General features: G+C 42.2%; 1 protein-coding gene across 1 annotated transcript; it reads left to right on the top strand.

Annotated features, from left to right (window-relative positions):
- The first annotated feature begins 1,241 nt into the window (after window positions 1-1,241).
- Window positions 1,242-9,722, top strand: LOC112996718 (protein NDNF-like). Its single transcript, XM_026122377.2, has 4 exons — window positions 1,242-1,655; window positions 3,803-3,986; window positions 6,012-6,145; window positions 7,423-9,722. The coding sequence occupies exons 2-4, from the start codon at window positions 3,811-3,813 to the stop codon at window positions 8,772-8,774; spliced, it is 1,662 nt and encodes a 553-aa protein (XP_025978162.2). The 5' UTR covers window positions 1,242-1,655; window positions 3,803-3,810; the 3' UTR covers window positions 8,775-9,722.
- The last annotated feature ends 1,779 nt before the right edge of the window (window positions 9,723-11,501 follow it).

Raw genomic sequence — 11,501 nt, 5'->3', positions numbered from 1 at the left:
CTACCAATTTTACGAGAAATGAGTGACATGTCTGCTCCTGAGCCCTGCCCTACGATCCTGCTGCTTAGCTACAGAAGTTCCTTTCAATTGTCTCTATTCACTTCCACCCTTGAGTCCCTCCAGATCTCAGCAAAAACACACAGTAGACCCTGCACTTATACTATGACTAAGAGCTTTTCTCTCATGTCCTTCTTTCAGTGCATACACCTCATCTGATGAGCCAACTTACATTTTCCTAAGACTTTGCTGAGCAGAATCTGCTGGAGCCTCTTTCTACTTCTCCCTTGCCTGCCTCTCTCCTTAGCAAACTTGCAGCCTTGGGAAGGCTTAAAGGATAGCATCTTCAAATCCAGAATGACAGTAAAGGGTTACAGAAAGAGTGACTCTCTTCGAACACTAAACAAGAGGTTTTATTTAAAAATAAATACAGGCCTAGTCTCCCTACTATCCTCTCTCTTTGCTCACGGCAAACTGCCTGCCTAGAAGCTCATGCAGCTTTCTGGGGGTTGCCTTTCTGAACAGAATTAAAGAAGCAGAGTACACATCCACACAGAGAAGACCCCGCGGCTCCCTCCCTGATGCCTCAGGCCAAGACCAAGAAATACAAGCAACAGAAGATCCCTGGCTATACCACTGCTCTTGCTGCACAGTAGCAGGCTTTTTCAGGGCCATGTCTTTGCTACGACTGCTTTGTAACTCCAACTGCAGAAGCAATTGTTTGTTCTTGGTGAGTGGTTTCCAATGCACCCGTTTCCTGCCTGCTTCTCCAGCCACGATATAGCCCATACACTTTTGTAGTTTCTTTCTTACACAGCCTCAGCAAGCCAAGAAATCTGCATAGCTCTATTCAGTAGATTCTTGACGGTCTTCAAAGGGTTGCTAATTCCAGTCTGCTTAAAAAATTTAGAGCATTCCCTCCCTTATAGCTTTTCTCCCTTCCCTTTAATGAGCCAGTCAGCACCTGTTGGGTCATAAAAAGCATGCTGAGACACAGTACACCTGAAACAAGACAAAATTTCTCCAATGCTGTAGGCAAAGAGATGGCATGATCCACTGAAGGGCCATCAAGCTGATAATGCAAAACGAATTTTCTGAAAGAAATCACTGTGCCCTTGGCTGCCTAGTATTACAAGGGTTAACTGTGTTTTCTCTCTCTCTCTGTGTCTCACCCCCTCCTCCTCTCTGTGCATTTCTGTCAAAGACCTGCTCTCTGGCCAGCCACCAGTGGGATTAGGCTGCTCTAGCAGTCTGGCTGACACCCTGTGCAGGGAATAAAGTCTTGCTGTCTGGAGGAAGAACACAGGAACGTGCCTCGCAGCCCTCCAGAAGGAATTCTAGAACTCAAAAAGCAAGAATTAGAACTTTGAAGACTTCAAAATTATGCAAGTTTAAAATAAACCCTATAAAAAACAACCCATCAAAATACCAAAACTCCTTCCTTTTTTCTCTTCTTTTCCTGAAAGACTGCAAGCATTGTAGTTATTATGTCTGTTCAGGGGCCATACGGAAAAATCAGTTCTGTCCAGCTAAACTGGTTGCACAGTTTTGGTTTTCATCTGTCTACAGAGATCTGAAAAGTCTACGTTGTTTTATTTTACGCTTTTTCAGCAAAGAAAGAGAGTGGTCGGGGGATCATCTGGCCAGGAATAGAATAGGTAAGCAGAGTATTTTTATGTAGCATATTTCCTAGCATCTGAGAGTACACTCTGTAACTGAGAGAAATCAGCCTTTAGGATGATGTTCTCTTTGGGATAAGCTGATTATAGGTTGGTTGGTCGCTTGGTTTGTTTGTGTTCCTAGATGAGAAAAGCTGAGCTGCCGTGGTATCAGTGTGGTTTTCAAGATCCTGTCATTTAAGCAGCAGAAAGAATTTTTTTTTAAAAAAAAACCTCTCCGAAGTGCAGAGCGGCTCAGATTCCACTGTCAAAGGTAAAGCAAAATACTTTGGGATTACATGTTGAATCTGTAAACTAGCTAGTTAGACTTTAGTTAGACTAAAGAATGACAAAGTGCCAGAGAAGTGCCTCACAGTCATACAGAAAGCTGTATTATAAGAATATTAAAAATGGAATTGATGTGATAATGATCTTCTCAACTGTTCTTTTGACTTGTTAGCATGGTTGTTTAATCTTGCATTCAGCTAGGTGCTAAAAATATTAGAAAAACATATTGAAGGGGGGCAATATCATTACTTTATTAGGATGTTAAAGTGAATATTCAGATGATCTGGTAGTGATAATTTTCATAACAATCTCTCTGGTACTAAGAGATGTCTTACTTTGGGAATCACTGATGAAAATAAGTTTCGTACATCAGAATCTACAGAGGTATTCAATATTGTGTTTAAATGTACAGCTTTGAAATAGATTTACAATGGAATTGGTCCTTTTATAAAGTCACTAGGAAAGATAAATTGTAAGGGACAGCAGCTCTGCATTCTGATTTTCTGACAGCCTGAAGACCTGCACATTGGCAGGTACTGTGAGGAAAGTAGAGATTATAAAGGATGCAGCATTTGTCTTTCTTGCTCTCTTCTATCATTGGCTGATAATCAGATTGACCAGGATCTTTACTCCTTCTTATCGTTTGTAAGATGCCATAAGCTGTTCCCCAAAAGGGTTACTGCTTACAGAGCTGCCTCTGCTTTCCAAATCCTTGAGATACAGCTGGTACCTGTTTTAAAGGTTTATTCCCTCTTCCTCCCTTTTGTGCCCCTTCCATTTCTGCACTTTCCTCACTTTTTAAAGCAGGATGTGGCAGAGAGAAAAAGTTGTAAGGATAATGAACAATCTCATGTAATAAGTACTGTCAAAATTTCTTGTCCTAACTGGATCGTCCTATCTGTGTAGCTCTGTATAATACACACAGCACAGTTTAAATAACATTGACATTTTCGCAGATGATTTTTTGAATTGTTTGAGCTGCATACACTTTTTTCATACATTCTAAGCGGTAATAAAGGCTCTTGGCAAAAGGGTGGGGGGACATACATGGTTTTGGAAATCTCTGGTGAGGGTGACTGCTGCAGAGCTGTTAGAGTTCCAGCTAGGGGCAAATGCTGAGATGGGTTGGAAGTGATGCAGGTATGAAAGCGATAGGTAACACCAGACTTCATAACGATTTATCCAGTTGCCCTACAGTGACATAGCCTTCCTCCAAATGACTACACAAAGAACTTAAAATCTCCTACAGGAAGTACTAGTTTAGGGATTCTTACCCAGGATCTTTTGCTTTTCATCTGATAGTATTTACTCGCTCTGTGAAATTTATATTGATCCTCTTTCTTACACATACCTATAGTCATGATGGATTTACAATCTGTATACTAATAAAAATTAATGATCCCTGACAGAATGGCAGAAATAGTGTTAGGAATATAGTGACCTTTTGTGAGTTTGGAAGTGGCAGATAACTGAGAATAACCCAGGCTTGAAAATTAGCAAATGAACACTATAAATGAGGAAAAATATTTTAAATGTAATTCTCCACTCATTTTGTCAGCAATAGTTCATTTTTTCCATAACTGTCTCATCCTATTGCACTTTGCTCCGTGCACTATATTTTTTTATAAAAATAGACTCCACAGCAGCTTCTGCCGTTAAATCTTTGCAGAGATTTGCTGAGACAAAAACATTTCTCCATGAATTTTAAGCAATTTAGCAAAATGCAGACTGCACCGTTTGAATGCCTGGCTTGCTGTGATTATGATAAATACCACAAAAGGCACAGAAAGAGAGTGTTATTCATTATTTTCTCCCTTGAGATGGCAGTTTTCGCTCACTTTTATCATCTCACTTTGTAGTGCTGAAGATGTCCTGGGTCTGGTTTTATCTGCCCCTCCATCTTCTCATGGCTGTCTGTCTGTGTCATTCCATAAGAGCACCCACTACCAGTTTCAAGAGTGATCTCTTCAACTTCTATCATTCCCTGATTCTTGCTGATGGTAAGGAAACTACAGTTCACCTGCTGAAGGATATACCTAAAAGGTAAGAGCAAATCAGTCACTCCCATTCTCAGCTCCATTCGTATGATACCGGTAACCGCACGCTACCAGGACAAAGTCAAGAACTGCCATGTGCCTGCAGAGCTCCACTGATGTCCACTGAATTTGCTGAGATGAACCATGCCCTATTTCCAGCTCAAGTGTCCTCCAGTGTTTGTAGGTCTGTCGTTACTTTGCCCTGGAAAGCCCCTCTCAGATAAAGTTCAGATTCACATTTGCATTTCAGGTGGCTTTCTGCGTGTTCATTAGGGACCAGCAGGAGAGCTGATACAGAACTGCTGGGCTGCACTAGCTAACAGTTGTGCTGCGTGAAGAGCCAGGCTTCACAACTGCAGAGGCACGTGGGCCTGGCTGCATTCACTGAAAAATACAAGGATTTCCCCTAGCAAACTAACTGCCCAAATTCGTTGAATATGCGCACAGACTTCTTATCTTTTCTTATCAGAAAAACTTTCAATGTGCTGCATCCTGAACTTGTTTTCATTAAATGGTACTAAAGCTTGCTAAGATCAAAAGTGCTTTCCATATGGAAATTCCACAGATTCTTTACTTCCCCAAAATATCTGAAAGTTTTCTGTCAAATCTAGATATACAGGTGGCCTAGATTTTATAACTGCACTCCATATTAGGTATCAAAGACTGACTGATCAGCCTGTTTGTGAAGAGATGCACTTCAAGTGGTTTAGTCAGAATCCTCTTTGGGCAGTAACCAACATATACAGATTTTGATGCACACCGTAGCAGAATGGTCATGGAGCAGAGGGTGAGTCAGATGGTTCAGACCTAATATGTGTTGCACAGAAAGAAATTGGAACATGGCACACGTTACATAATATGACAATGCCCACAAGATCAAAAGTAGGAGCTCTCCTAGTTAAAGGGAAATGAGTTTGGGAAATGTGATTTTTTTTTTAATTTTGCTGTGTTCTTGTGGCATAACAGTAAGACTTCAATTAGGAAGCAAAAAACCCTTCAGCTTAGACAAATCATCACAATTAAGTAAGAATCTTAAGAACCTCAGAGTTATCCAAATAGGAAAACAGGAGATGACAAGTTCTGGCTTCAATTAAAAGACTTAGTGGAAATGTGGAAATGCCCAGTGAAGGGGAAAGCTCATGGCTCAGCAGCTGCACCCTGAAGGTAAGCTAGACCTCTAGGATGACATAATCTATCCATAATGAATAGGCTTGTCTCACCAATCAACAAAAAACTGAAATTCCCTACGTTTAATAGCAGAGTGAGCTAACCAAGGCCAAACATTTCTGTGGCTGTACACAGTCCATATACTGAAACAGCAGAAAAACGCAGAAGTAGAAAAAGAGCAAAGGGGTGAGACAGGAGGCTGGGCTTTACTGCAAACAGACAGGAATCAAAAATTGACTGAGCAGACTGATGTGCCTTCGCACTGCTAACACACAGCAGCCTCTGTCACGACAGCAAACTTGCCTGGCTCAAACTGCCATTGACATCTGATAATCTTCAGGACTCAGTAAAACTATTCTGTTCTATCCACTTCATCTTACATACATGAAGAGTTAGATATGCAGGTACACATGAGGGTAGATACGCTCTAACGGCTTTCACCGAACCCCAGTCAGGAAATTCTGGTAAAAATGTACCAGATTCCCCAGAGTTAGCCAATGAGTGGCTAACCAGAAGGTAGTCAGTTTACCACATTCATCATGCAAAATAACAGGGCAAGAACTGAGATATTAAAGCCCTGATATTCACCTGAAGTGTGTTAAAACTTAGTGTGAAAAATATTGCCTATGATAAGTGGACAAAACTTCCCTTGAACATTTGCGGATTAGAAATAAGCACAGCAGCCATTCTTCCTATAGCTGAAAATTTCAGACCTTCACTGTCCTGCTGTGTTAATGCACCTGGAAGGGGAGCTGTCATTTCTACCTACAGTGGAGTGAACCACATCAGATGGCCAGTCACTAGGAGTCTCCAGCAGACCTGAATATCCTAAAGCTTTTGCTCTGTTTTTAATCCACATTTACAGGTACTATTTCGTTCTGGAGGAAGGCAGAGCCCCTGCACCTTTCACAATAACAGTGACCCCCTGTGATGTTCCCATTGAATGGAGCATACTCATACACAAGGCTTCAGCAAGTTTCCTTGGAAAAGCAGCACATGGTAAGACCTTCAAGCGGCTTGAGCAGGGATGGAGAAAACCTAAGTTATTCATAAGGACATTGTGTTAAAGGAAGTCCTCCAAAAGCTTAAACATCCCATGCTCCTGTCTCCTATAAACTCGGCCACAGGCTTAACAAGACATCCCTGTCTCCATAGGTGAAATCTTGGCCCTGTGAGAACCCATGGGATTTTGCCATCAACTCAAGTAAATTCAGGATTACATGTCAAAAAGTCAAAATCTCAGGGTAATATTTAGAAACAACATGGGGTGTTTGGCGTTCCACAAATATGGATTTATTAACTGTCTGTAGGGGCCCGGTCTCCCCTCTGCAATCTTGCCTTCTCTTGTGACAAAGCTAAAGTGATAGCAGTAACGTTATCACATTGGAAAACATACCACTTGTACACCTGAATCTCCATGCATAGTGTAAAACCCACCTTCTTCCCAAGGAAATCTTGCTCTACAGCATTAGTAGGGCAGGCTTTCCAGTCACCCCAGAATGAGGGAAGAGCTGTCTCAGCTGCTTCTCTGTGGCCTAGACCCCTTCAACCAGTCATTTTCTGGTTTGCTCTCCACAGTGATATACAGCACATTTAACTGTTTGATTTTCTAGGAATACATCGACGATGGCAATAGGCATGGTGCTGCCTTTAGCTTAAGAGGAAATTCCATTCTCTTTCCTGATTTTTGGAATTAATTTTTCAAAAATCTAAAATCTGGAAGCTGCCATTAATGAATTCCTACCTGTCAGACAGGTATAGGCAACTGAGGAGTTCAAATAATGTTCCTTTGAAACCTTAAGTTTTCCCTCTTCATAGGAGACAGTCAGTGGCCTAAAACGAAACTGAAGAAAACTCCTTTCACAGAAAGTGTGAGTATTCTTGAAGTAAAGTACCCAAAGAGGCAGCCATAGGAAGAAGAAAATTGTAAGGATATCAGGTATGATATAAGTCCAAGCTTTTGCAAGTTGTGGTTTTATAGTAACAGCCTATTTGAAAACAGGGGTTAGGACTGCAGCCACACTCAGTGCTCTCTTAAGCTAATGCTGCTCTGAGGACCAGGACTATGATTCCACAACTGCACTGTTAAAATAAAAAGCTGCTCAGATTTTCTTTAAATAAATTGCCAATACCAAAAAGAATTTTTAGCTATAATTATTATTTTCAGGAAGGAAGAAAAGAGGATGTTCCCTGACATATGAACAGTAAAACCTAAGTGATGTGCTGTATTTGAGGCCTATTAAAACAAAAGTTACAAGTCTGCTCTTTCCTTGCAGGTGATCGTGACACCCAAGAGGTCTCAAAATCTCAAAAGACCCCAAGCATAGCGTCCACAATTTTTAACTATAAAGGAAATTCTGTAGAGACCTATGTGGGTATGTCTTCTTATTCTGCTCTTTACATGCTAGAGTTCTTATCCACTGAGCGAGATACACACATTACTGTGTACTTAACGACTGACACAACATCTGGCCACCTCTATCCAGAACTTCCAGTGGATCCACGTATAGATGTTATTGGTATTGGCCATACAACAGTAACTCTAGCTTGGAAACACAGTCCCTCTGTCTTGCAACATAGAGAAAACATCCAGTACTGTCTTCTAGTTAATGAAAAACACAACTACAAGAGCTTGTGTGCTGCTGAGACAGCAATCAGATCCTCTGGAATGAAGCTGCCGCCTATGTTAGCTTTGTCTCTCTCTCCATACCTTCTTGAACCCCAGCAGGTAATGATATTGTCCAACAGTGAACTGAGCATCATCAACAAAGCTAGTAGTGGGGAAGTCAGGCAGATATGCATGGGCACCAAGAACACTTACACAGTACCCAGTCTCAGTCCCAGCACTCAGTATTACTTCGATGTTTTTGTTGTCAATCTCCTCACAAATGCCAGCGCTGCTTACACTGGGACGTTTGCAAGAACCCTGGAAGAACCTGAACCTAAGATGACTGAGCTGAAAGATGGGAAGGTGATTCAGGTGGTCCTGGACGGGAAAAAGCAGAAATTCTACAGTCTGCAGTATCAGGCGAGGCACAAGAGAGTCCAGTTCACCTTTCAGTCATGTCGTGGCCAAGTACGGGTTCACATAACAAAGAATGGTAAAACAGTGGCATCAGAAAACATTTCAGGACTGAGGTATTTCTCACTCAAGGGAAACCTGCTGGACACATATTTGGTGCAGCTGAGGTCCACAGAGCAGTCTAATTCTTCTGTGAAAGTTCAGGTGTCCTCCCATTTCCACAAGCCCTTATTTCCACTTCTTCCAGAGAGCTTAAAAATCAAGTCCTTCAGTAAACTGAGGACCTGCAACTCTGTCACCATTGCCTGGCTAGGAACACAAGAGGAGAGCAAATATTGTGTGTACAAGAAAAGGATTGAAGAAGATCAAGTGTGGATGGAACTGCAGAGTACAGACAGGTGCGCTGGACCTGAATCTCGGCACAAGTCTGAGAAAGTCCTGTGCAAGTATTTCTATGACATAAACCTCCAGCGAGCTGTCACCACAGACACCATCAAAGGGCTGGATGCAGGGACACTTTACTTGTTTGATGTTTATCTCATTGGGCCATCAGGTATCCCTGTCAGATATCACAGCAAAGTTGTGAAGACCAGGAAAAAATGCTGAACGTTCTTCAACAGATGTTTTATAGTGAGTGAATGAAGAATAAAATCAAAACCTATGCCAAATCCATGTCAGAGCTGTACAGCTTAAAATATGCTGAGGCATAAACAGGAAAAATTCTAAAGCCAGGAGATTCTGGGACAGCATCATCTTAGTAGTCTAGATCATTACGCTTACTTTTGCATCTTCGCTCATGTATAAGTTTTTCTCTCGGTTGTTTCATTCAGACATAAAAAACCAGCTGTGAAACAAACCCATGCACACAAAAATAAAGTACCCACAATGGGACTCATGAGAAATCAATCAGTTACCTAAAATGCATGAGAAATCCAATAGAGAAGTGATGGGAAATGCCTGTCAAAGAGCACACATCATTATTTTAGAGTCCCACAGTTTTCCACTTTGTGTAACTCCATCAGCTAATGAGGAACTTAGAGACTCCACAAGTCAAGCTGCCTTTGAGAAACTGGATTTCCCTGCTGCCTGAACAGTTTGCTGGGAAGAAAACAAAAAAGCTGTAGAACTGGTGTCAGGTAGGTACAGCTCCACAGCTCGAGTAAAGCAGGCTCAAATACTGCTTCCCCCATTACCTGTATGTTTGCTTTGCTCTCAGTTCTACAAACTGTTCTTGGTGAGAGACAACGTTCGAGTCATGAATTCGTTCTGGATCCAACTTTGCTTCAGCTGTGGGTGTGTATGAATACAGCACTCTGATTCTGCCCACTGAAGAAAGGTTTGAGTAAGGAATCCTGTCATGGAAAAGAGGCTTCTTCTTCTACGGTGTCTGATATCAAGCCCATGTCTATCCCTGTGTGACTCCTGAGTATAATAAACTCATTCTTTACATCCTCAGCCAAGCCTACATCAATGAATGTGTTGCTTTAGGAAAAAGTAAATGTGGTTTTCTTATTAAATATCATGGAGAGATAAATATTTGTAGTAAAAAACCTGACAAACACATGGTTTTTGTTGTCTTGATTTCCTTGATTACCTTTTTAAATGACACAAGAGAAAAAGCATGAAAAATATTTGAAAAAATTAAAAGTCCTCATAAAAACTTACGCTCGATTTCAATTATCAGCAGAAAAGACTTTGCATGCAGGCTTCTGGCAGATCTGGAATTTACATAGAAAGAGATGTGATAGATTCACTGACCCAGAGGTTGCCAGAGAAATCTGACCTGCTGTAATTCTTCTCTGCAATTATATTAAGCAAAGATGTAAATTATTAATTCCATTATTGTACATCTCAGTTCATTTGCAATGCAGGATCATCAAGGTTTTAGCTTACTTTTAATAATTATTACCTCCAAGCATGTTTGGAGGCACCTTGTAAGGACTGAAGTCCCATTATGCTAACCGCTTTGTATACACAGAGGATTACACAGTCCTGCTCCAACTTTATAGCATTGTGCTAAGGGAGCAGTTTGCCCAGCCCCTCTGCTGTGCATCCTATACATTAGGAGACTCGTTAATCCCAGAAGAAGGGTTCTGGCCCTTTGCATGGGATCAGCTGCAGTATCCTGGCTTTGGCTAGGCTTTACATTCCTGCAGGCGCTATTCTGGATTGAGAGCAATGCCATGGTAGAAGCCATGTGCTGCGTGACATCCCCCCTCAAGCTCTGCAGGCCTTTTGGCTAATTACAGGGGCTGGCAGCTGCATTGCTTTCTCTCCAAAGCAAGCCTTCTCTTCATTTTGTTGCTGCCAAAAATAGTCTGAGCTCAGAAAGGATGACCCTGCTTACAGCAACGGAGGTCATGTCCACTTGGAAATCTTAATGTTTTCTTCTGTCCTCCTCTTCAATTTTGGGCATTTATATGTGAACTCACTTCTGGATGAACTCACTTGGATGCCCTACAAATGACTGTAATAACAACCAGAATAATAATAATAGAGGAGGAACAGGAAGATCTATTTAACTGCAGATACAACACACTGTTAACACTCTGCCCTTAGCCTGTCAGAACATTAACCCTTGTTTTTGCCCTCTATATACAAACGTCACAAAATGTCACTTGAAGGAGGAAGGCACATTTCCACCCTGCCTGATATCAGTACTTCTACTGAAGAATACTCTTCATAACAGAACCGGCTGACGACTTCTCAGGTAAACTACAGTTAGCCAAGAGAGATGTGAGGAGGGAAGGGGTGGAGAGCTAGCGTTGGAGGAGAGCAGAAAGAGGGCTAAGGAGAGCCAGGGGTGATACATAAGCAATGGCTGTGGTGTAGCGCTGTGGTGGTTGAGAGTTAATCAGGATCTGGAGGGAAGAGGCTGCAGGTCTGGAGGTCAGCAGGGATTTTAGGGGGGCTTTGAAAAGACCCAAGGGATTCCACTTCTTCCAGCTTCACCAGATCCTCTGCACTCTTCCACCTCTCCCTGGCCGTTGCTGCGTGCAGAGGAAAGAGAGGATGGGCTAAGGCAGAGAGCCGGGGGGAACTCTGGCTGTGAAACAAGTGGAGCAGTGATTGTTTTCACTTCTGGGAGGGCTGACACTAGTCCCCCCACTCGCAGGAGGAGCTGCTACACAACCACCCCATCCCCTCCTTCAGCAAAGGGCCCTGTGCAGGGGAGGTAGAGTCTGGCTGTTAAGCAGAACATGCCGTTCTGTCAAAACCCATCTCATCTAATGTAGGCAGAGCAGGCAACCTGCCCTCAAGGTAGTGGCCCACTTTGCTTATGTGTGGAGCCAGCCACGGTCTCTAATACAGAACCCATGAACAGCACGGAGT

This window comes from Dromaius novaehollandiae, chromosome 6, assembly GCF_036370855.1.
Source record: "Dromaius novaehollandiae isolate bDroNov1 chromosome 6, bDroNov1.hap1, whole genome shotgun sequence".
Lineage (NCBI taxonomy): Eukaryota > Metazoa > Chordata > Aves > Casuariiformes > Dromaiidae > Dromaius > Dromaius novaehollandiae.
This window is presented reverse-complemented; position numbering and strand designations above follow the sequence as displayed.

Coding starts and splice junctions, on each gene's coding strand:
- LOC112996718 (XM_026122377.2), top strand. CDS start 3,811: ATGTCCTGGGTCTGGTTTTATCTGCCCCTCCATCTTCTCATGGCTGTC. Junction 3,987..6,011: donor CTGAAGGATATACCTAAAAG/GTAAGAGCAAAT, acceptor CCACATTTACAG/GTACTATTTCGTTCTGGAGG. Junction 6,146..7,422: donor CCTTGGAAAAGCAGCACATG/GTAAGACCTTCA, acceptor CTTTCCTTGCAG/GTGATCGTGACACCCAAGAG.